At 41.2% G+C, this 25,171-nt stretch overlaps 1 protein-coding gene across 1 annotated transcript in view; it reads left to right on the top strand.

Annotated features, from left to right (window-relative positions):
- The window catches only part of PML (PML nuclear body scaffold), a 39,354-nt gene extending 37,864 nt beyond the window's left edge, over positions 1-1,490 (top strand). Inside the window, exon 10 of the mRNA XM_044660258.1 lies at positions 724-1,490. Within this exon, the coding sequence (XP_044516193.1) occupies positions 724-1,490 (767 nt within the window). The remainder of the gene's footprint in view (positions 1-723) is intronic.
- The last annotated feature ends 23,681 nt before the right edge of the window (positions 1,491-25,171 follow it).

Below are 25,171 nucleotides of genomic sequence, written 5' to 3'. Positions count from 1 at the left end.
TCCTTCCTTCCTTCCTTCCTTCCTTGTCAGGAGGTAAGGGGAGCTGGGAGGGAGAAAAAAATAAGTTTTTAAAATTTTGGAGGGGTTTGTTGATGGACTACTTGAGAGGGTGATGACCCAAGGGTCTCACTTTTGGCTTCAGGTGTATGAGTTCCAAGAGAGAGATGTGCTGAAGATCAGAAATATGAATAGGAGCTCAAGCAACTGTTTCAATGTCTCTGACTCTGTTCACACTGACCTTTCTTACCCCTTCTTCCCTTGCCTCTCTGTGTCTTGTGCATTCTGATCTTCCATCCTCTCTCTCTCTCTCTCTCTCTCTCTCTCTCTCTCTCTCTCTCTCTCTTTCTTTCTTCCCCCTTTCTCTCTTTCCCTCCCTTTCAATCTCCCTCACTCCCTCCTTTTACTCTCTAGAATTCTATCTTTCTTTTTCTTTCTAACTCCTTTCCCTTTGTATCTTCTTCCTCTCTCCCTCCCTCCTTTCCTCCCTCCTTCTTTCTCTCTCCCTCTCTCTCTTCCTCCCTTTGTCACCTCTCTCTCTGTCTCTCTGTCTCTCTCTCTGTCTGTCTCTCTGTCTCTCTCTCTCTCTGTCTCTCTCTCTGTCTCTCTCTCTCTCTGTCTCTCTCTCTTCTCTGTCTCTCACTTCTCTCTGTCTCTCTCTTTGTCTCTCCCCCACCCCCTCTCTCTCTCTCCCTCTCTCTCACTCTTTCTCTCTCTCATCCCCAGCCAAGAAGATCAGCCAGCTGGCCGCTGTAAACGGGGAGAACAATTTCCGTATTATCATCCAACAAGAGGAGGCCCTTTTCAGCCTCTTTTCCAGGGGTGTGGCCATTGAGGACGGCCTGCAGAATTTCCTCTGTTATCTCCGTTCTTCCTCCCACCCCATCCTGGCTGGCTACAAGCTCTGGTCACCCAATCTAACTGTCTTCTTTAAGGCTCTAGAGACTTTCTCGAAAAAAGGGGAGTTCCATGAGACAGTCTCCGGTTTCCTAGACATCCTTCCCTTGATCCGAGATCGTGTGCCCGGGGCTGACAGCTACAAGCTGAAGAACCTGGTCAAGATGTACCTGTCACGGAACATGAACGACAACAGCGCCCTGGCCTCTGTGCGGGCCATGCGGGATCTCTGCAAGATCCTACATATCTATCTGGGGCAGAACATCAATCGCAAAGTCCTCCCCTTCTCTAACCTGGACTGCTTTGCTTCCCTACAGCCCCTGGTCCATGTCAACGTCCTAACTCGCACCCAGGCCAAGCTCCTTGCCCTCCGGAATGTCAGCCTCACTGAGTTGCAGGCGGCTTTCCACGATGATCCTGAGTGGGGACTCAGGAAATACAGCCGCTACTTGGCTTCCCGGAGCTCCCGTTCGTTCCCTTCCCTTCTGGGGCTTAGGACCTACCTGGAGGGCCTGCTGTCTAATCCCAAGCCAGAGGGAAAGCAGGCCACAGGTCCTCACCAGGGTCCCCCCGGAAAAGGCTCTTCCCACATCTAGAATGTGGAGCGAGCTCTGCTGTGGGCCTGGGGAGTGGGAGAGGGATGGAGCTCCTCCAGGCTTCTGGGGCCATCTTTCTTTCTCCTTCTGCTATCTAATATTCCAGGCCCACCTCCCCAGATTCCTATTTTGGTGGCTTTCCATACATATCTCTCCATCTGCTTGGTCTAAAGACCTCTGTGCAATTTCATTCAGATATTGTTCCCTTTCCTGATTCCCAAACAAGGAGGGTTCTTTGGCAGACCAGGCAGGGATATCTAGAAGGTGTCTTTTTACAAGACCAGGCTGGAAAGGATCTCTGAGAGTGTGTGAGTGTGTGATGGGGAGCAAGGGTAGCTTCCCATTTTAAGCCCCAGCTCGCCCCTCCTCGGGTTCCAACACAAAATAAACTAAGAGACCCTCTTTCCCTACAGGCTCAGGCCCACACTCCAGATCATCCATCAGACAGGCCAAGAGTGTCAGACGGGCAGGTCAGCAGTCTCCCTCTACACTAGCTCAGATTTCATCCAACCAGCCTCCTCGGTTCCTTCAGGCTCCTAGACCTTTGCTTAGCTCTCTCCAGTGGCTCCATCTCTCCCCCTTGACTGCAGCCCCCATTCACTCTGATAAGCCCCGGACAGTGGTCTCTGGGACATTCCATACCTGAATGCCCCCTGCCTGGGTGTGTAGCTCCAAGTGCCTTTCATACTGGAATTGCTGCCTGTGCATGGCTGTGGCTCCCCTTCTGCTTCCTTCCCCAGGCTCAGCTGCTTCTGTTCATTGACTTAGGTGCCTCGCTCTTTTTTCTCTCCCTGTTCCACGTTTACCTAGGAACTGGCTTGATTAAGTCATAGAAAGGTTGTGGAGGGATTCATGCCCTCCAACCCATCACCCATGACTCTCTTCCCCAATCCTCATAATATCCTCCCGGTTTCCTCCTCAGAATTCCCAGTTTCCTTGTTCTCAACTACTCCCACCATACTTATCTAGCTTCCATGGGAGGCCACGTGTTGTGCTAGCAGACAAGTGTGCCCACTTTGGCTCTAGCTTCTTGAGGGACTTTAGGCAAATCCCCTCCACATTCTGGACCCAAGTTCCTTTAACTCTCAAATGAGGAAAGCCTCCAAAATCTTGGCTTCCAATTACTTGGCCTCCAAAAATCTCCTTTAACTAATGGTATGTGGTTCCACAATTCTGTTTAGAAAGAGAAACCCATGTTTTCTGAAGATGCCCCATGGCTCTCTTCAGTAGCCATTGCTATGGAAGTGGTCACCCCAAATGGATTATTTGCTAGGGCATCCATGTTGCAGAGATCTAGAAGGTCTTAACCATCATTTGGAAGGAGATTGAGAGTCAGAAGCCATCCAGCTACTGGCCCACACTCATGGGTGCCTTTTGGCCTTCTTGTCCCAGGTGATCTTTTAGGGGCAAAATAAAAGACACACACAAACACAACACCTTGACAATAGACCTTGATTAGTTTAGCATAATCTAATTATGCTAGATTATAGCATAATCTATAATCTAGGTTTCCTGGATTAGTTTAGCATACATCCCCCACCTTGGTCTTCAGTAAACAGCTTCACCTGGGTAGGAGATTCTTTACTTGCAAGAAATTTAGCAACTGTATCTGATCATGGGCATCTAGAAATTGGGGTTGAGGCCCCCCTCTTTATCCCTATCTAATTGTCACTACACCAATGGATCTCATTTTTAGAAAGTTGGGTAGACATCCAAGGACAAGAGAAATGATGGTAACTGACCTGATGGAAGGATGCTTCCAGGATTGATAGCTAAGCCCAGAGATAGGAGGTCCTGGGTTCAAATGTGGCCTCAGACACTTCCTAGCTATGTGACCTTGGCCAAATCACTTAACCCCTATTGTCTAGCCCTTACCACTCTTCTGCCTTGGAACCAATGCTTACTTAGTATTGATTCTAAGACAGAAGATAAGAATTTTTAAATTAAAAAAGAAAAAAAAAAGGATGCTTCCATTTGTGGAAGGATTTGCCATGACATTCTTATAGGGGGTGATGAACTAGTCTAGGTATAGACAGATAATTAATTTGCTGTGTCCTATTAAGCAAGATAGCTCACCTTTATGGCCCTCAGTTTTTCTGAGAACAAATGGACATAAAAATAACATCTGACTCATCTCAAACTTAATGTAGCCGCCATGGGAATTGGAAGAGAGATGAGTTAAGAAATTGCCAAGGAATGCCAGTAATAGTTTTAATGGTGAGTTCCTTGGCACATTTAAAATAGGTTCCAAATTATTCTAGGAGGGGCATCTGCATCACAAATGGAAGAAAATTATTGAGAATTTGGGACTTGGGTCATAATTCCATTCCATGGATTCCATTGATAATGAGATTTTTCCTGGCACTCTCCGTAGGAAAGACAAAGAGCCCTCTCCTTCCCTCTCAGTGACTTAATCCATAGTGTGGACTTCAGCATTTGGTAATTCCATGGTCACCTTAGAACTTCGTGTTTTCAAATTTGCAAATAGTTTGTGATAACACTTACACTACAAGGGTGGTTTAACGTTCGTCCCTTCTCTGCCTTCACATCTTATGATAAATCTGTGTCCTAAAAGGGGAGCTCACAGATCTTTGCCTTTGCTCAATGAGAGATGAGTGAGATGCCTCCCATCTCTTTGACATCATTTGTCCTTGCCTAACCACAACCATCCCTGTCACATAGGAGGCAAAAGCCCAGCTTTCAGAACTGAACTTTTCTCCTTTGGGCCAAAGTCCTCCCTCTGATGTTTGTGAATTGTAGAGACTTAGAACTCATAGTCATCTCTTCCCACACCACAAACTAGCTCCTGACTTCTCCATTTCTGTTAGTGGGTCCACTGCCATGCTGGTCTCTAGGAATGATTCTAAATGAAAAAACTGTCTTGGAAGATACAAGTCATCTATGTAAGCCAAGAACAGACTCCAAAGGTACTTGTACCTGGTTAAGAAGTAGTTGGTGAATTCTTGTTTGCAATGATGGATGGTCTATGGGTTTTTTTTTCCTATACTGTTTTGCAGTGGCCAGTGCCTGTATTGTTCCTGTATCCTACTGTCGATGATAGTAAGATTTGTTCATTTGTGCATGTACTCATCTGGCTGTCCAGATCAAAGAGGAGAAGGAGTCCATCCCTCCTCATTGGCCTACGTCATGTGTTAAAATGGAGTAGGCCTGGGGGAATATGCAGCCTAAGGTGAGAGGGGGTGGGGGGGTAGGGTTCTGAACTGACCAATTACCACTGTCAGTGATCTGGACTAGTGGATGCTTCTTCCTCTATTGAAACTCTAATTAGTAGTGGAATTAGGTCATTCAAGACCAACTTTTATTCTGTTCAGTGTGTTGTCCTCCTAGTCAGATAAGCCTGCTGTATATCCCAAAATTGGGGATCTTAGGGCCCTAGGGCTCCAATATCTGTATATCTTTGCTCTGTTGTCATTAAATAATTTGACCCTCATAGTGAGTGTGAATAGTTCCTTTCCCAAGAGAACAAAATCAGATGAATTGGTAAGAACCATTGTCCAACTAGAAACTATAAAATTATCTTTGACCCTTCACTTTCCCATATATCCCACATTTAGTTGCCATGTCTCTATCTATCTCTAGGATTTATCTGGTTCCATAGAACCCTCTTCATTCCACTCCTACCACCCATTCCTAGACTTTGTCATCTCACATCTCACACAGAGTTGTCTTTTCCTTTCCAAACCTGAATAATTTCCCTAAAGCAGAATTCTGATAATGAAACTCTGTCTCAGAAACCTTCACTGGCTTCCTGTTGTTTACCAAATAAAGTTTACACTCAGCTTGGTGTTCAAAGTTTTCCCCAATATGGCCCCATCCTACCATCTTTGTATCCCCTTCTCACACTTTCATAGACAAGATTTCTCTGTTTAAGGTGTGTCAGGATTTCAGTAGCCAAGCATAGACTGCTGACTGATTTGGATGAGAGACTATAGAAATGAGATCCCTAGAGATGGAAGAAGATCTTTGAATTAAGCCTGAATTTCAAAGACTGTGACATCAATCTGATTAAATTGATCTCTTTAGGAAAGTGATACTCAGACCTCCCATAGTCCTAAGATCCTCCCTTTTTACTTGAAAGCAAAGAAATAGCCTTACCAACTAAAATCCCAGATTTACCCCAAACAAAAACAATTATTTTCCTCCAAACCTTCCCTTTCCAATTTTCTCTTGCAGACAAAGGCACCACGATCTTCCCATTCAGCCAGGTTCTCTCCACCTTAGGGTCATCTTCAACTCATCCATCAGTCCTACTCATCCTAAATATTCAGTTTGTTATCAAATCAGATTCATTCTATCTCCTCTCCATTCACTCACACAAATACCACTCTAGTATATGCCTTCATCAACTGATACCTGATCTGTTGTGATAGCTGCTGGTTGATGCTCCTACCTCAGGTCTCCTCCCCATTCCATTCCTCACTCAACTGCCAAAGGGATTTTCCTAATGTCTTACACGGCACCCTCTTATTCAATAAGTTCCAGTGGTCCTCTGTCACCTCCAGGATCAAATATCAAATCTGATGTTTGGCATAGAATTAAGTTATCTTCCTACCTTTCCATTCCTCTTATATGTTACTCTTCTCTACAAACTCTATCTAGATGACTTAAGAGTCAGGAAGACCCGAGTTCAAATCCAATCTCAGACACTTACTAGCTATATGATCCTAGACAAATCGCTTAACCCTATTTGCCTCAGTTTCCTCATCTATAAAATTACCTGGAGAAGGAAATGCCAGACCACTCTAGTATCCTGACACTTAAGTTTAATTAACGTTTTCTCCATTCCTTCCTTAAGTCTAGGCAACCAACAGAACAATAAACCAATTCCTGATTTGTAGGGTTCGGCAATTTCTAAGATATAAATGGTCACACCAAAAATTTAACAATTAGACATTTCCAAGTCAGTTCTAGCATAATTCTATTTCTATCCCCCTCCCAATCAAAAAGCTATTCCCAAATAAAAATTTTACTCTTGATAATCTCACCTGTAACTCTATACTAAGCCAGTCTTATTACAACCCTAACCCTGATAAGGTTTTTCAGTTTAATTCTCCCTTAATATATGGGGTATACAGGGTATTCAAGGAAGACCAGAACCTCTAGTATGAGGACTTGCTGAGTCCTTTTTAGGACTGTTCATCCACCTTTAGTGTTCACTTGCCACCTAGCTCTCACCTATGGCTTTCAAAAGCTATAGTAGTTGCAGTGGCTATACTCCAGTAAAACCATTTCAACAAGAGGGCTAAACCAGGTTGAAGAGAACCAACAGACCTAAAACCCATTGGTGAGTTGTGTGTGTGTGTGTGGGCATTTATCTATCTCTAAGCATGTGGAGACTCACCTTAACAGAAGGAATTGATGAGAATACATCACTCTAACAATCATGAAGGCAGTGGGAAGCAGGTCCTATAAAGCGTTTAGAACTTGGTTCAGCATGAAATATGCCAAGCTCATCCCAAGCCATTACCAGTCATCCTGACTTTTGTCTTGCCACTACCGTTTGATGACTGCAGAAGAGAGAATAAGGTCATTGACTTTGAGTAACTCTGCCCCATTTAAATTCACTTTATTCATGAGTCAAAAGACATCACCAGTGATGTTATTTGGTATTCAAGTACAATGTAGAACAACCAATCAATTAACTTTAGTCTAGTGCCCAACATAACCTTATTATGACTAATCCTGTCATGAACCTTAGTGTCTACTCTCAAACAGGCACTTATTCCTCTAGGTACCTAAACACTTTGGAGAGGCAGGATGGCACCCTAGATTCATGAATCCTTGCTATGTTACCCTGGGCAAGAACCATAAGGACTTCTCAATGTCCCACCATACCACTCCTTAAAAGTGGAAGAATAGTGGCTGATCTGCTTTAGTAAAAACACTTTCTTCACTAAAAGTTCTCTATGCTCATAAAATGGCAAGTTTGTGTGTGTGTGTGTGTGTGTGTGTGTGTGTGTGTGTGTGTATATGAATAAATGTGTATACATACATATATACAAATAAACATATGTGTAGGTATATGCACTTACATAGCTAATACCTGTATGCCTTTGCTATGTAATAATGTGATAATACTTATTTAATTATCATCTGTTGATGGAGAAAATACAGGACAACAAAAAATTTAAAAATTCAGCAATAGGACAAAACCAGTGAGCAATGGCACCAGACCATGATGCCCTCATTTCAGAATCCATAAAGTATTATTTTTAATAAAACCCTTCCATCTTAGAATCAATACTATGTATTTCTTCCATGTAGGAAGAGTGATAAGAACTAGGCACTGGGGATTAAGTGACTTGCTCAGGGTCACACAGCTAGGAAATGTCTGAGGTCAGATTAGAGTCCATAAAATTATAAAGAAAGGTGATCTATCTAGCAAAAGCCTGACCAGGATGGTTTCCCAAATTATGCCACAAGAGGTCTCTGCTGCACCATCATTTCATATCTTCGAGAATTGTGGTTCAGTAGGAACATCCAGTCTCAGAAACTCTAGCTGAATTAGCCTCTATGGAAGAATCCTGAGGCCATATAAGTGTCTGAATGTCTAGCCAGTGGGCTGAAGAGGATGAGCAAATGACATATTGTGGGCCCAGATTGTAGATGATGAGAACTAGAGAAGACAATAAGATGGTGCCAGTACTAGTTCAATGGCGATCCTCCAGTAAAGGTAAGATAACCACTTATTGGGAGACATTAAGTTCAAAAATAAGATGAACTAAAAGACCTCTGAGGTCCTGCTGAGTTTAGGTATAAGGGTGACTGCCTGCAGCTGGAAATCCTGGCTATGTTCTAACTAGCCATGAGATATAGGGCAAAGCATATACTCTCTTTAGACTTCATGTTCATGGTCTATAGGAGAGGTTTGGAATCTATGACTTTTGTTTTGGTTCTGAGAATTTGTGTCTGAGTGTCTCTGGACTCAGAGGAGATGTTCTTTTTCTTCCATCCCTCCCCACCTACCCCTTTCCCATTACTTAGTCAGAGCCTCTACTGCTAGGCACATTCCCCATGAAACCACTTCAGGGCATGGCTTTCTGCTACAAGAAAGGAGCTGATGTTCTTGTACCCAAATGAAAGACTGCGTTTATCCTTATAGAAGTTGATATTTTTAAATTTCAGCCCAATGTTCTAGCCTGTCAAGACCTTGGATCCTAACTGTTGCCTTAGGCACTACAACTATCCCTCTCAGTTTGGCATCATTTGCAAACATGATGACTGTACCCATTTGTGTTTTCATCTAAGTCACTGATAAAACACATGGTACATCCTTTTCTTTGAGAATCCTTCTCAAATCACCTGCTGTTCTCACCAAGGTAGTATTATGGGGAGGTGGGTAAAGGCTAAAGGGGGCAGCCTTATGGCTCAGTGGCTAGAGAGCCAGGTCTAGAAATGAGGGGGGGGGGTCACAGGTTCAAATCTGACCTCAGACACTTTCTATCTATGTGACCCTAGGCAAGTCACTTAACCTCCATTGCCTTACCCTTATCACTCTTCTGTCTTGGAATCCATACACAGTAATAATTCTAAGATGGAAGGTAAGGTTTGGTTGTTTTTTTAAAGAAAGAAGTGAAAGACTGTTTTCAGCAGTAGAAGGAATCACAGGGCAAGGGACTTGGGCTTTGGTTCTAGTTCATCTTTCCTCTAGCCATATGAACTAGGTCTCTGTTTCTATATCTGTCAATTGAGAGAGTTGAAGTAAGGAATAAACATTTGTACAAGCACTTGCTTTGTTCCAGGTACTATATTGTCTAAGGCAATCCTCACTGACAACCCTGGGAGGAAGGACTATTATTAACCCCATTTTACAGTTTAGGAAACTGAAACAACAGAGGTTAAGGGACTTGGCAAAGGTTACACAGCTAATAAGTACCTAAAACTGGTTTTTAACTTAGATCTTCCTGACTCCAGACCCAGCACTCTATCTACTGTTCCACCTAGCTACATCTCTCTAAGTAGATTATAGGATTATACAATTATAGGCTTAAAATTGGAAGGTTCCTTAGAAGTCACCTAATCTAATGCCCTCATATCAAAGATGTGAAAACTGAGGTGTCCAGATGATACCTGTTATAATGTGGCAGAGCTGGGATATGAACCTATGTCCTCTGACTTCAAGCCCAGTGCTCTTTCCATCCTCTCAAAATTATTTACAAAAAATGTATCTTATTTTATCCACATGACAACCACATGAGGTAGATGTTTTTATTATCCCCATTTTACATATGAGGAAACAGGCAGAGGTTAAGTGACTTGTCTAAGGTCAGCTAGTGTTTGAAAACTATTTGAACTCAGTTCTTCATGACTCCAGGCAAAGCACTCCAATTTATTACCTACTTCCCTCTAGTAGAATGGAATCCATAAGGGCTGGAGGGGAATTAGGTTCTATTTTCCTGCTGGATCGTCACTTGTATGCTACATAGTTGGATTTGTGCACCAAAACACTAAGCTGGGTGAGGGATGGAGAGAGATAAAGAAAGGGATCCAATTATAGGATTCATCTTTAAGAACTAAAATGGACCTTCAGAAATACTTACCTATGTGGATCATGGAGCCCTTTGGTAGTATGGTGAAACCTGTGGATCCCTTCTCAGAAGGTATTTAAACACATCAAATAAAATACAGAGGATCCCAAAAGAAATCAATTATACCCAAATACATTTTTCAAAAAAATTTTTTTAATCATTTTGACCTCAGGTTAAGATCCCTTGCATCCAATGTCCTTGTTTTACATAAAAAGTAATTGATATTCAGAGAGGATAATCAATTTGCCCAAGGTCACACAGCAAATTAATGACAGGACAATACTAGAGGCCCTCTGATCTCTAATTCTGGGTTCTTTCTACATTCTATTTGCCACTTTATATACAGCCTGTCCTTTTCCCTTCCTTTTTCTCTCCTTTCCTTCTTCCTTCCTCACTCCCTCTCTTACTTCCTTCCTTCTCCCATCCTTCTATCTCCAATCTCTGCATATCTCTCCCTGTCTCCCTGACTCTGTCTGTCTCTTTGCTTCTCTGCTTTTGTCTCTGTACTTCCCCTCTCCTCCTGTTTCTCCATCTCTTGGCATCCTCCTTTGTCACTTTGGCTCTGTCTTTCTGTCTGTTTCTGTCCCTCTCTGTCTCTTTATTCTCTGTCCTTATCTCTCATCCAGTTTCCTAGGAATTTACCAGTTGGGTTTCCCCTCCCTTTATCTCGCATCTTATATGGGTGTCACAGCTCCTAAAGGATCAAGGACAGAATGATTAGCAGCCTCCCCTGCTCACAAAATTACATCTTACCAAGTCTGTGTGGAAAGGAAGGTCATTTTTTGGAGCTAGAAGCACAAACAAGAGACACAGGCAGGACAGACTTGTCTCTGGGAGAAACAAATAAATCTGTCAAGCCCCCAGCTGGCTCTGCAGATAAAGGTCTATTGTAATGAGGTTGTCTCACATATATCGGCCACATTCAAGTTCACCCTTCCCATCTGCTCTTCCTTCTCCTTTTCCCAGTAGGGGAGGCTCCTGGGGAACTTTGAGGGGGGCATTAAGGAAATATATCTAGGTGATACCTTTGCGGAAGGGTGCCAACTTCAGAGAATAAATCATATTAGCATGGAAACAAGAATATGAATAGGAATTAGTTGGTTAGGTGGCACAGTAGATAGGATTCTAGATTTCAAATTAGAAAGATTTGAGTTCAAATCCTGCCACTCAACTCAACTCCCCATTCCTCAGTTTTTTCATCTGTGAAATAAAAGGGTTGGACTTGATAGTCTTAAAGTTCTCTTTCAGTCCTGTAACAATGATCAAGTGACTAATAATGATAATAATTCCCTAAAATTCATTCATGTAATACTTTATACTTCTCAAGGTCTTTTCACATCCAAAGGCACTAACCCTTGGCGAGGGTAACCAGACCTCAAAGAAGTAAGGTCACTGATCCAATATTACATACAAGTTAATGTGAGAACTAGAAACCAGGTCACTTGATCAGAACTGGGAAAGGCCAGAGACTGTGCATCTCCTTGAGCCAGTCTAAGACATATTATATCATGCCCTAAGCAATTTGTATAAAAGGGACAAACCATGTTAGAATGAGTAAAGAAGGGAGTCTGAATCCTGGATTTGAGAAGTGGGCATTTCTATTGACTTTACAAAGAGGCAAGTAGAGGAAGCCCTCCAAATAACAGCAGAAGAGAAGTACAGAAAAACTGCCCTGACCTCTCATGTCTATCAGAGACTTCCTGAGAGTTCATGTCCATCCTTCTATCTTAGAGGGAATGATTAAGTCCTATCTGGGACAGAAACAACCAGAGAACATTTGGTGGACTCTGAGACCTTGGAGCTGGGACCCCTGAAAGGTGGTAAAAGGGCAGAGGAAAGATACATGGCAGCCCCAGAGCCAAGCCACAGATGGCAGAGACAACTTGGGAAATGGTCCCCCTTGTTTGTGGATGCTGGGATAAATAAGCCCAAGCAAAAGGGCTTCAGGCCAGGTGGGATTCCTGGGAGATGACAATGCAGCGCCAACATCCTCACTTCTCAGTGAAGGACACCACAGACATAATGTCATAGTATGTAGGAATGCTGGGTGATATAGGAGGGGAAGGGAGTAATGCTTTATAATCACCTTTCCCACTTTATCTCATCTGAAGCTGAACATGGCTTGATTTATAAGAGCCCTAATGGAAGCTTTTTCTGAACTTCCCACACCTAGCCTGGCTGACTCATCTGACTTCCCCTAACCAATGAGATCAGTGGGGAGAGGCACTTCCCTCTTGGGCTAGGTTATGAGAAATGGTGGGCAGTGGAAGAAAGAAAATGCTGACCTTCCAGAAGCTAGAGGAGGGAAAAGGGTCAAATTCCCTTAAGTAGCTGTGTGGTCCCAGGTAAACTCTGGCAGCTGCCATTCTTCCATTTCTAAAATGAGTGACTGATCTATCAGGTCCCTTCTAGCAATCATATTCTTTTGAGTTTTTTATTAGGTCCAAAATTAATCAATGTGTGAAAAAATTCTCTGATGCACAAACTTCTTTCACCAATAGGGCTAGAATCTCTTGGCTCATATAAGATTAAGAGAAACAACTTGAACATGGTCACACAACTAAAAAGTATAAGAGATGGGGCCTGAATTCAGATCTTTCTGATTCCAAAGCAGGCTGCCACTCACTTTATTATCACAAGTATATAATTATTAAATATTTATCTGTAATAACAATAACAGGAATGACATTAAGCTCCATGGGAAAACATCAAATAGGAGTGGTGGGGCCAAGATGGCAGAGTAGCATGGAAAACTGGCGCTGCTCTGAGAATCTTCTCAAACCAACCTTAAAATACTACTTCAACTAATCTGGCCTCAGACACTTCCTAGCTGTGTGACCCTGGGCAAGTCACTTAACCCCCATTGCCTAGTCCTTACCACTTTTTTGCGTTGGAACCAATACATAATATTGATTCTAAGACAGAAGATAAGAGTTTAAAAAATACTACCTTAAAACGAATACTGGAGTAAAAGAACCAACAAGGGGATGGAGTGAAGTAACTCTTCAGCAGAAAACAACCTGAAAGGTAGGTAAAGAGGGTCAATTTCACTGGGTTGAGAGAGGAGAGCAGCCAGTAGCAAAAGTGCATCAAGAAGTACAAGGTAGGGGGCAGCTGGGTAGCTCAGTGGATTGAGAGCCAGGCCTAGAGACAGGAGGTCCTAGGTTCAAATCTGGCTTCAGACACTTCCCAGCTGTGTGACCCTGGGCAAGTCACTTGACCCCCATGGCCTACCCTTACCACTCTTCCACCTATAAGTCAATACACAGAAGTTAAGGGTTTAAAATTAAAAAAAAAAAAAAAAAAAAGAAGTACAAGGTACTCCACCACCAACATCTCCAGGAGGTACAAGGCAACCTCAAGACTCTGAGATGCTGCCTAATCCAACAACAGAGCACCCCATGACCACCCCTTGATAGAGCATTGGTTAATTTGATTTTAAAAAGGTAAATAAGAAAATAAAGTCACCAGTATCAACAATACACAACAATGATCCAGGACAATTCTGAGGAACTTGTGACAAAGAATGCTATCTACTTCCAAAGAAAGAACTGTTGGGGTCAGAAAGTAGATCAAAGCATACTATTTTTTACTTTAATTTATTTTGGCTTTTATTTTGGGTTTTTTGTTTATAAAATAACATAATGATTATTCTCTTACAGAAATGAACAATATATAAATATGCTTTGCATGATGGTATATGTATAGGCCAGATCAGATTGCTTGCCATCTCTGGGAGAGGGAAGAGAAGGGAAAGAAAGAGACAATTTGGACCATATAGCTTCAGAAAACTTATGTGAATGATTGTTATTATGTAGATAATTGATAAAATAAAATATCTTTAGTAAACAAAAAAATTAAAATATTGTAATAATTAAAACCCCCAATAAATAGCTCCATTAGTTCATAGGATAGCTCTCCAATGAAAATAGCATTTATACTCAAGAAGTAGAAAAATTTTGACATAAACCAAGGAAATATAGAAAATTACAGTTTTGTTTTGTTTTTTTGTTTTTTTTTAAACCCTTGTACTTAGTTGTATTGTCTCATAGGTGGAAGAGTGGTAAGGGTGGGCAATGGGGGTCAAGTGACTTGCCCAGGGTCATACAGCTGGGAAGTGGCTGAGGCCGGATTTGAACCTAGGACCTCCTGTCTCTAGGCCTGACTCTCACTCCACTGAGCTACCCAGCTGCCCCGAAAATTACAGTTTTGAGTTTGACTCTGGAAGCCGAATGGTTTTGAACCAATGGATGTAAATGACTTGGCTTGGTCTTTTCTAGACAAGGCACAATGAGCAGAAAGGTATCAAGGAGAAAGCTGTGGCTGGGTGTGTTTTGACACTTAATGGACCCTCTGGAATCATAATCCAATAATGTACACTTTCAAAACTTTAAAAGTGGACTCTCCCAGATTTATAAAGTGTTCTAAAGAAGACCCACATAATAGTAACAAAACAGACACCCCACCCCCATGTGCATTACCCTAAGAAGTAGAAAGATTAGCACTTCCTCATCAAAAAAAGGAGAAAAGCAATTGATAAATGCCCTAAAAGCACAAAATAAACAGGTGGCCAAAAAGCTACAGACACTTTTGGAAGAAGCAGATCTACCTCATAATCAAGTAGTAGAAAAGACTAACAGGAACAAGCCAGAAGATTTGTTTTATCTTTAGAAAATAAATAAGATCTAAAAGTAGAATCAAAAGGCCTTCTATGGGTAATATCCACATGAGGCCATCTAACAATATATTGACAAAGAAATATCAAATGAATGCCTAGATCATACAGGTCATACACACTGTTTATGGAACCAGAGGGGTTGATAATAGCAATTCAAGGCCAGGTTATCACCATGAAAAATTTCAAAGGACTTATCCTTAAGGAATCTGGACTTAATGATCAATACAAATTACTCAAGGAAATGGTAGAAACTCTACCTCTTTGATGGATATGGACATTGCCTGGTATGGAATGGGACATTACCACCATTTTTTTTCTCTGAGAGATTGGACAATTTACTTGGAAACTAACCAACTATCATACCTCCTCTCCAACCCTGTCTTCCCCCAGGAAGAAATCGTGCCAGATACTACCCATGAGGTGTAGACAACATCTGTAACCAAAAGGCCAACAGATGTGGCTGACTGACTGCCATTAAGAGGAATTGCTTTGTGCTTCTTCATGTTACCTTTTAACATTATTATATCAGAGGGTCATATTCTACCCTTCCCCCATTCATGAAAGTGAAACTGAGACTGGGAGGAAGGAAATGGTTTGCTCGAGATCAGACATGGTAAACTGGAGGAATGAACCTGACTCCATGCCCAGTAACTTTTCCATGGAAACCCACTTTAGCATGATCATGTGCTACTTGTATATTCATGTTTATATTATTATTATTATTATATAACCCCATAGCATTGCAAATTTAGAGCGGGAAAAGAGTGTAAAAGTCATCTAGTCTAACTCCCGCATACAGAGAGAGAAGGAAACAAGCTAAGAGAAGCGATATGAGTGACTCAAGGTCACACAGAATATGTGAGCAGGACCAAGGTTTTTCCTGGATTACAGATAAACAGATGTTGAAATCTCTTAAATCAAACTCATCTGTATTTCCTCCCCCAAACATTTATCATGTTGCTTGTGCCCAGGACTGCACAGTTTCCTTGAACAGTTCTCATGCCCCTGCCAAGGCCTCTGGAATAGCTCTCCTCAAGGTTATCTACTTGCCTGATCAGTCTGCCTTGCTCCTTCAAAGGCTTTCCATGTGTCCTTTGCTCCCAGAGAGTCCACTTTGTCCTCCCCAGACCTGATCCCTAAGCCAAAGGCTCTTTTTGAGCATGGTGGGTTGCTGTTGCTGTTGTTTTGGGGAGAGAACAAGGCTAGAAAAGAAAGCAAATTGACTGACTCAATAGAGCCCATGGTAATAACTCACATTTATAATAACACTTTTAAGGATTCAAATCCCAGGTTTTCCATTTGCTTCCTGTGTGATACTGGGCAAGTGATTTCCTTTACTTGGGCCTCAGTATTCTTATTGGTAAAATGAAGGACCTGGAAAGGCTACATGACTCCTAAGGTTCATTCCTGCTGTTATGGGCGGTATGGTGCTTCTGTATTTGGGCCTGAATAAAGAGATGGCCCAAGATCCTTAGATGGTTTATGGATCTAAGCTGAGTGAGGACTGGGCTGCCTGAATGGCCACCAAGGTGTGCTGGTAACCACCAGGGCTTATAAATGTTTGTCTCAGCTGAGCACCTGACCCTACCTACAGTGCCCAAGCCAAAGTGATGGAGTGAGAAGCTGTATATTAATTCACACAGCTCCTCTGGTTACTTGGCTTGGGGCTGGGTTAATGGATAAGGGTTTATAGTAAGAATAATTGATAATAAGATGGGATAACGTTGTTAACTGTGATTAAACAAATATTCCCCTTCCCCCTAGATGAAGCTATTACTGATCTTTAGAATGACACCAGTCTTCACTTAAATTAGTTCAAGGGTTTAATTCTAATAAACTCAAAGGGGTAGGATCCAGGATAAGGAAAGTGGTGTAGGGGTGGCTATGCTAAACTATAGGTGCTAGAGTTGGCTAATCAATCACTAATCAAGTTGGCAGCTGGCTGGAGAGATTCCTCTCCCTCTCAGGCCCTGGTCAGGCCCGGCCGTGGTCTTGACCAGGTGAAGAAAGGGTTTGTGATATTCTTCTTGGTGATAAATGTTAGCTGTATATCTCTCAGCCCTGTTCAACAACAGGTGAATTGATACTTGAGGCAATAGGATGCCGGTTTGCTAGTGTTGCAGGTCTATTGTCCTACCCACCCTCCACCTGGGACCCTTCTCAAGAATGAGACCCTGAAGGGCTCAGCCCTTGGGTTTTTATAGTGGTGGCAGCAACTGTCTTTTGTCCCTGGCTCATGCCATCTGGGCAAGTTCTAAATTCTATAACTGTCAGTTGTCACTGAAGTTGGTCTCCATCTTCTTCCCAGAGGTTGTTATAAAACGCTCTGAATTGAGAATCCTGTGACTCTTCTTACAAATTCTCTTTCCTGAAGAGGCAACATGATATGAGAGAGAGGGGAGAGGGAGGAAGAAGAAGGAGGAGGAGGAAGAAAAGAGAAAGGAGAGAGAAGGAGAAAAGGGAGAGAGAGAGAGAGATTGAGATTTCCTCAGGCTGCCAAGCTGCCAGGCTGCCAGGTTGCCTCAGACATTTACTACTTCGGTAGCCCTGGGTAAGTCATTCAACCTCTCATGCTTAATTTCTGTATCTGTAAAATGAGGAACATAAAAATTGCAGAACTTACCTCATGGGTTTGCCACGAGGCTCTGATGAAGAGATGCAAGACCTGTCTGAGTAATATAAACATCAGCTGTCATTAGGACTTTTTGAGGTAAGGTAGTTCAACTATTATTATTCCCATTTCACAGACAGAAAAAGATGTCTAGAGCAGTTCAGTAGAGAAGCCAAGATTTCACTAAGCCCTTTTCTCCTAACTTTCTTCAAGTTCCATATACTCCCATTACACTGTAAGTTATCTAATCATTGCTTCTATTCACTGGTCTCAGATGTGTAGGTGGAAAAGTCCTGGCTCGATGCAAGGACCACTGGGAAACTCCCCCACCCCCTAACCAATTTGTCACAGTTCCTGAAATCCTCTCAGAACTTATAAGGAAAGCATGTAAGGGAAGCAAAAGGATCTTTGTGTACACTTTCTGGATACTGCTGCATTACATCTTACCCATCTGCATTTCTTTAATAGTCACACTGCTTTGAAGAAGGGAGGGAAGAGGGAAGAGGATACTCGGATGACTCATTTTTTTGGTTTTTTAAAACCTTACCTTCCATCTTAGAATAAATACTGTATATTGGATCGAAGGTAGAAGTGGTAAGGGCTAGGTAATGGAGGTTAAGTGATTTGCTCAGTGCCACACAGCTAGAAAGTGTTTGAGCCCAGATTTGGACCCCCATCTCTGGTGGTGAGGGATCTGGGCCTGGGATCTCTATCTATGGAGCCATCCAGCTGCCCCCACAGATGGCTTCTTAAAGTAGAGGTTAACAGTCCATATGAACTAAAGAACTCAGAGGAGGCTGCTTAACAAAAAGGGAAAGAATAGCTCTTCTGAAGTTAGGCTCTAGAAATGAGTATCTGGAATATCACTCAGGGCCAGGGAGTCTTCAGGTGATCTCTGTACCTTGGTTAGACCAGCCCAACCTTTCTGAGATGTTTCCTGTAGCATAAGAGAGAGGGAAAAGGAGAATCATATATAAAACTCATGGAGTCCCATTATGGTGGTCTTGGATTACTGCCATTGTCTTCTCTGGTGGTTGTGTGTGTATGGGTGGGGGAGGAGGGATCATTACTACTATGACTCTCCAAGGATAGGTGGCCACAGGAATTGCGTATATTCCCAAGGAAGGGGTTGTGAAGCCCAAAGCTAGGCTTTGTACTACAATTTAATAGTGACCATATGTCCTCCAGATTCAGTCAGAGAACCATGTATCTGACTCTCCCCCAGACACACACACACACACACACACACACACACACACACACACACACACACACACACACTATGCAACCCAGTTCCCCATCCCTTGTGAAGATTATCCCGTGGTGGGTCCACCTCTTTGTTTCAAAGAACAGACTTGGATCTTTTCATTTGAGGTCTAGCTCTTCTGCCTTTGAACCAAGAAATTCCAAGAAAATGAAAAGAACAATAATTAATCTCTGATTGTCCTTTTGGGCTTCTGAGAAGTGACAGAAGCCACTTTCCCTAGGGGTGGGAAAAAGAATCAAAGTTGGGAAGCCAGCCTGTCTGGCTTGTTCTGAACATTTTAGCTAGGCGCAAGAGAGGCAAGTTCCTGTCAGGCCAGAAAGGAGTTGACACAGCTAAACTGAGGTAGTTCTGGATGTCTGGAAAATCATGAAAGCCAGGGACACAGCCTGGGGTGCTCTAGCTGGAGAAGTCAGGCAAGGAAACTTGGATGATATCCAATCTGTACTTGAGAGTTTTCTTCAATATATATTATTGATGTCCTACAAACTGTCCCTGATATTTCTGGTTGTTATTCTTCATCCTTGTGAATAAACCCTAGAAAACACTTCCTTGTCTAGCATATCAGAGAAGTAAGCATCAGAGAGAGGACACTGAGTATTGTTATTAGTAGACAGAAAAAAGGGAAGAAATAATTCCATAGTTTATTCATTCAATAAGCCTTCATTAAATGTCTATTACATGCCAGGTACTATGCTAGATAATGAAGATATAAAGACAAAAACAAAGTCATCCAACTCTTAAGGAATTTTATTGGGGAGAGAGGGGGTTGCAACATATAAACATAAAAATAACTCTAAAAATATATACAAAATAAATTTGAGGGAAGGCCTCTCTAGCAACTGGGAGGGGGATTAGTAAAAGTCTCCTACAGGAAGTAGAACTCCAGCTACCTTTTAAAAGAACTGAGTCATTTTTTTAAGATGGTATCAAGATTCTTTGTTTGTAGCACCCCTTTGGGACTATGCCTTCATCTGGCACTAGTACTTCTAGGTTGGTCTCCAGAAGACAATATTAAACTTAATTATTTAGTATTAATTAAAACTTATTTATTAATAATAATAATGCCCTAGAGTTTCAGGTGTAATCTTGAGAGGCTGAGTTTCTAATAACATTGCATATGAGCCCCTACCGGTGTTTCCCTATTTGGCCCTAGTAACCTAACTCCCATTAGAATTTCTGGCTGAGTCTCCAGAGGGAGCAGAGCTTTCTGGGCTCCCAAGTAAGTTTATTTGGGCCTCATTATATGAATCTGTAAACATATAATTGGATTTCCATATGTTTATCTGGCTATAACAAACACCAAGAATGGGATTCCTACATATAACAAATATATTTCACCTGTCTCTCAGCTGAGCCCCGCTAGGTTCAGCTTGGCAGAAAAAAGTAAAACAAGTCAAAGTGACCCGGTCAAAGGGACTTACTCAGATAAAAGTGACTTTCAGAGAAAGCTTCAATTCCTAAGCTGTTTCTGGGGTCTGTGACTTATCTTTGGGGCTACCACTGACCTTTCTAGGGCCCCAGCTTCATGGTCCCAGAATCAATCAAATATTACCTGTTCCTTCCTGTCTAAGATTAACATTGATTAATAACCGAGGTATCCTTCTCAAGACTTGAGAGTGATGGGGACAAGGAGGCTAACAAGATCAAGGATGGCCAAGGGAAGTCTGACTTGCCCTTGCTTACTAGGACCTTTTACCAAGCACTTGGAAGCCAGCTTGATTGCTTGGCATGGAGGGATTGTCACAGCAGTGCCTTATCTAACACACACACACACACACACACACACACACACACACACACACACACACACACACATCCATCTACACCTACCTCTGACAAGATTTGCTTATACTTTAAAGTAAGAGTTGGTTGGGACCAGAAGAACTCTAGTAACAAACACATATAAATACTAATAAAGAATTCAATGATGGACCTACAGGTAAAGGCATACATATGAAACAAAGGAATCAATTCACGATTTCAACAATGCAAATCCCTTTTTCCCTTTGTGAAGTCTTCATGAAATTTTCTGTTGTTTCCTGGTAATGGAAAATACCCAAAGATAAGCAATTGCTAAGCAACTTGTTGGATAGGTTGAATCTCTGCTAGGATGGACCTGTCTTCTGTTGAGCTACCCCACTCTACTCCACTCTTCCCCCCCACCCCTTCTGCTAGGGAAGGGTAAAATACTAGTTGTTACTCTGTAGTACCTCTGGACCTTGTAATGCTCACAATGTCACTGTCTAGGTATGGATTCCTCAAAGTTATTGCTCCAGAGATCAATAGACACAAGAAGAAAAAATACATAAAAGACAGAGGCAGCCATGTATTTATAGCTCCCATGGCTAGATGGGAGATAGAGATGTCACTTCTCTCTCAAAGTAGTCCTTCTCACTAGAAGGCACCAAAGAGATGGCATAGGGATGAGCTGACTTCTTTGTATGCCTACTCATTTCCAGCTCAGCAACACCTTAGTCATCAAGTTTTTTGGCTTCTGTAGCCAATTAAAGTACTTTTAATCATCATATAGCAGATGCCCCTGAATCACACATGGCCAGAAACTTGCTTCCACCCCCCCCCTCCCACCCTACCAAGTTTCCATATTGCTCCTTGGATTGAAACCAAGTGGGGAATATTTGTGACTTCTCTATATAACCCGCTAGAAAAAAAATCAACTCTATTCCTCCAGTACCTGTTTTTTATGTTACATTCATTTCCAAAATTATTCCTCCCCACTCTGAACCTGGCAATCCATCTTTTGTAGCTAAAATGAAAAAAAGAATGGAAAAAAGTTGTTCAGCAAAATTAATCAAAAATTAACTAAATTTGTCAGCATATGTAAAATTCCATGCCCATAGTTCCTCAACTTTGCAAAGAAAGAAGGGAGGTGTAATTTTCCATCTCCTTTCTGGAGCTAAGCCTGGTTTCTATAAGTATATGATGTGATTTCTTGTTGTTGTCACCATTTTCTATCGACATTCTTGTAGTCATTATGGACACTGTTTTCCTAATTCCATTAAATTCATTTTGTAACAAGTCATATATGTCTTCATGCTCCTCTGAATTCTTCCAATTTATCATGTCTTATGGTAGAATAATATTCTATTACATTCAGTTAACAAAATTTGTTTGTAACAATAAGCATCTACTCTGCAGGTTTTTCTGTGAGCTAAAGGAGAAGAAAAAGTGTGTTATGAGATATGATATTCAATCTTTGCAAAGGCAAAGGAAGGAAGGAAGGAAGGAAGGAAGGAAGGAAGGAAGGAAGGAAGGAGCTTGGAGCTCAAATAGGGGCTTGAAATCATTGAGATTTAAAATAAATGAAAAAAGGATAAGTGATCTTTGAATTCATTTCAGGAAGGAAATAATTCCAAGAGGAAGCTGCCCTAATTCTATGAATCTGTCCTATGATGAGTCCTTTGGAAATGGGGATACTTAGGAAGAAGAACATGTAACATCAAAAGAGCATGACAGCTACTTTCAAGTATTTAAAGAATGGCAACATGGGAAAGGGATATGACATCCAATTTAGCCCTGGGGGGAGAATAAGGAACAAAAATGAAATAAGGAGCGAAGTTGCAAAGAGGATCATTTATGCTTTATGTCAGGAAACACTTAGTAACAATTAGAAGTGCCCCAAAGTGAAATGGGATGCCTTTTGATGTAGTGGGTTCACTTCACTGGAGGTCTTCAAATAAAGACTGAATGACAAACCACATATTGAGTATATTACAACAGGGATTCCCTTAGGGCATGGGATGTACTAGAAGGCCTCTAAGTTCTCTTCTAACACTGAAATTATGTGTTTCAACAAGCTAGGATCCTTCCTTTATAAAGGTTCAATCTTTTGCTATTAATAAACACCCTTATAAAAATGCAAATGTTTCTTGAATGAGAAACCCATTCAATTACTGTTGATCATCAACTCCTTAGTGAGAATTAGTCCCAACAACTCAGTTTCCTTTCTGAGATGTTAGGTAGAAGCAGGGACCTGACAGAATAGGAGTTTTGTTTTGCATGACTTCACATATATAATGCATAATAAAATACCTTCTCAAAGAGGGGAAAAGGAATGGAGGGAGAGAAGTTGGAACTCAAAAGTTATTTTTAAAAATGTTACATACATTTTGACCTAGCAATACCCTACTAAGTCTGTATCTCAAAGAGATCAATGAAAGAGGAAAAGAATCTATACGTACAAAAAATATTTGTAACAGCTCTTTTCTGGATGGCAAAGAATTGTAAATTGAGGGATGCCCTTCAATTGAGGAATGACTGAACAACTTATGGTATATTTCTTACTGCTTTAAGACATGACAAAGAAGATGATTTTTTAAAATCTTAGAAGACTTATATGTACTGATGCAGAATGAAATTTTAAAAACCAAGAGATCATTGCACATCACAGTAACAATACTGAAATGAGATCAACTGTGAAAGACTTAGCTACTATGATTAATACAATGATCCAAGGTAATTTTGAAGGACTCGTGACAAAAAATTATATTTGCTCCAGGGAAAGAACTGATAAACTCTGAGTGCACACTGAAGTATAACTTTTTCACCTTCTTTATTTTCTTTGCTTTTTTGCAACATGGCTAATATGGAAATATGTTTTGCATTATATCACATAAATAATTGATATCATAATCTTTCCCTTCCCAATGGGTAGAGGAGGGGTGGGAGGGAAAGAATTTGGAACTCAAAAAAATTTTTAAACCCAAATGTCAAACACAGTGTTTTTTTAAAGAGTTACAAAGCTTTTATTTTGAATCAGACTTGTGCCCCTAGACCATAAATATTTAAGGAGGAAAGTATAATTCTTGCATGGTCACTTCTTTTAGAGACCTAAAATCAGCCTGCCCTTTCCTTCTGATCACACACACACACACACACACACACACACACACACACACACACCATACTTAAAAGAACATATTCTGTATTTTGTCCTGGTCTCTTCCTCTCTGCAGAGGAAGACTAGGCTTTTGGTAACAGCTATCCATGCTGCCCTTGAGCCATATATATAATACAGATGTTCTGTGTGGGCATGAACTTCTTCCCTGGCCACTCATACTTATCTTACAAATATTTTTTCATAACCCTCCAGAGACATATTGCCAGGGAGACTTGGTGTAACCAGACGGCTGGGACACAGGCATTATCTTGTGTCCACAAGTTTCCATAGCTTTGGATCTTGAAAAGAACCTTTGTCCTCCAAAGAAGGCAAATGGCTAAGGATGAAAAGAAGTCATCTGAAAAGAAAAAGGAAAGTAAGACTATAAAATATACTGGTTACTCCTCCACTATGCTTCACCTGCCAGACCAGTGAGAAATTGTGGAGCTTTTGATCCTGCTTCTGCAAAACAAAGAGACAAAAGCAAGTAAATCTAATTGTATGGGGGAACAAAACCAACAACTGGTAAGGCTGAGATTTGAACCCAAATCCCTTAACTTCAAATTCAGTGTTTTTCCTACAGTGCTATTTTGCCTCCATAAGGCTAAGTTCTCCTGTTTTTCATTTCAATGTGCATCCTTTTAAAATTTAGTTTAATTAACTTTTAAAGTGGTTTATGACAAGCAATATTAAATAGGAATGACTAATTAAAATTGCCTTGTAACTATTTGCACTTGAAACAGTTTCAACACATAAACTGACATAACAATTTTTCAGTCCTTAAGGTTTTTTTGAGTTTCCATCAGCATTATATGTCCATCCTTTCCCTGTTTTTCCACTTTTGTGAACAGAATTCCTATAGGCTTTGTCCTTCAGGCTCTGCTTTTTTTTTTCCTGCTTTGCATAATTTCCTAAAAAACTTTTCCTCATATAGCATCATTTTTTGTTCCATTATTCTATTCTGTTTATTCACCACAATTTCCTTAACCAATTCCCTATTGCTGGAAGTTCAGTGAACTTTGCATGGCTTTGTAGAATAGAATCACAGAACTAACAATGGAAGGGATCTCAAAGGTCATCTAGTCTAATTCCCTCCCTTCACAGAGTTCCTGGAGGAAATAGAGACCCACTTGTCTAAGTGACTTGCCCAAGGTTGACTAAGGTCTTCTGGTCCAGGGTCAATATACTCTCCACTATAGCAATACTGTCTCATTCATCCCTAGCAGTTCAAAACAATGATTTTTGACCATGACAATCCTAGATAATTACCTAGGTAGAAACTCATAGAATAACACAGAACTTTGGAGCTAGAAGGGAACATGGAAATCTTGTAGAACAACCTCATCATTTTATAACTGGGAAAATGTAAGTCCAGAGAACTGATATGATTAAAAGTCAAGTATCATGGCTACTATCAGATAGGGTTGGAATTCAAAGGCAGATCTTTTCACTTTTAAGTCTAGTAATCTTTCTACTGAACATTTTGACTCAACACACATTTCTATATGTTTTGAGTTATTATTATCTGTTCCATATACATACCTTCCTCTATGTTCTAGGATTTAGAAAATTCTATGGATTTATAAAGTATTTTCCTTCAAAAATAGTGTAATCTATAGGAAAAAACATATACTACTCACTTCTTCCACATAGAGTACCCAATAAAAACTAAAAGGTAC

The sequence above is a fragment of the Gracilinanus agilis genome, chromosome 2 (assembly GCF_016433145.1).
Source record: "Gracilinanus agilis isolate LMUSP501 chromosome 2, AgileGrace, whole genome shotgun sequence".
Classification (NCBI taxonomy): domain Eukaryota; kingdom Metazoa; phylum Chordata; class Mammalia; order Didelphimorphia; family Didelphidae; genus Gracilinanus; species Gracilinanus agilis.
This window is presented reverse-complemented; position numbering and strand designations above follow the sequence as displayed.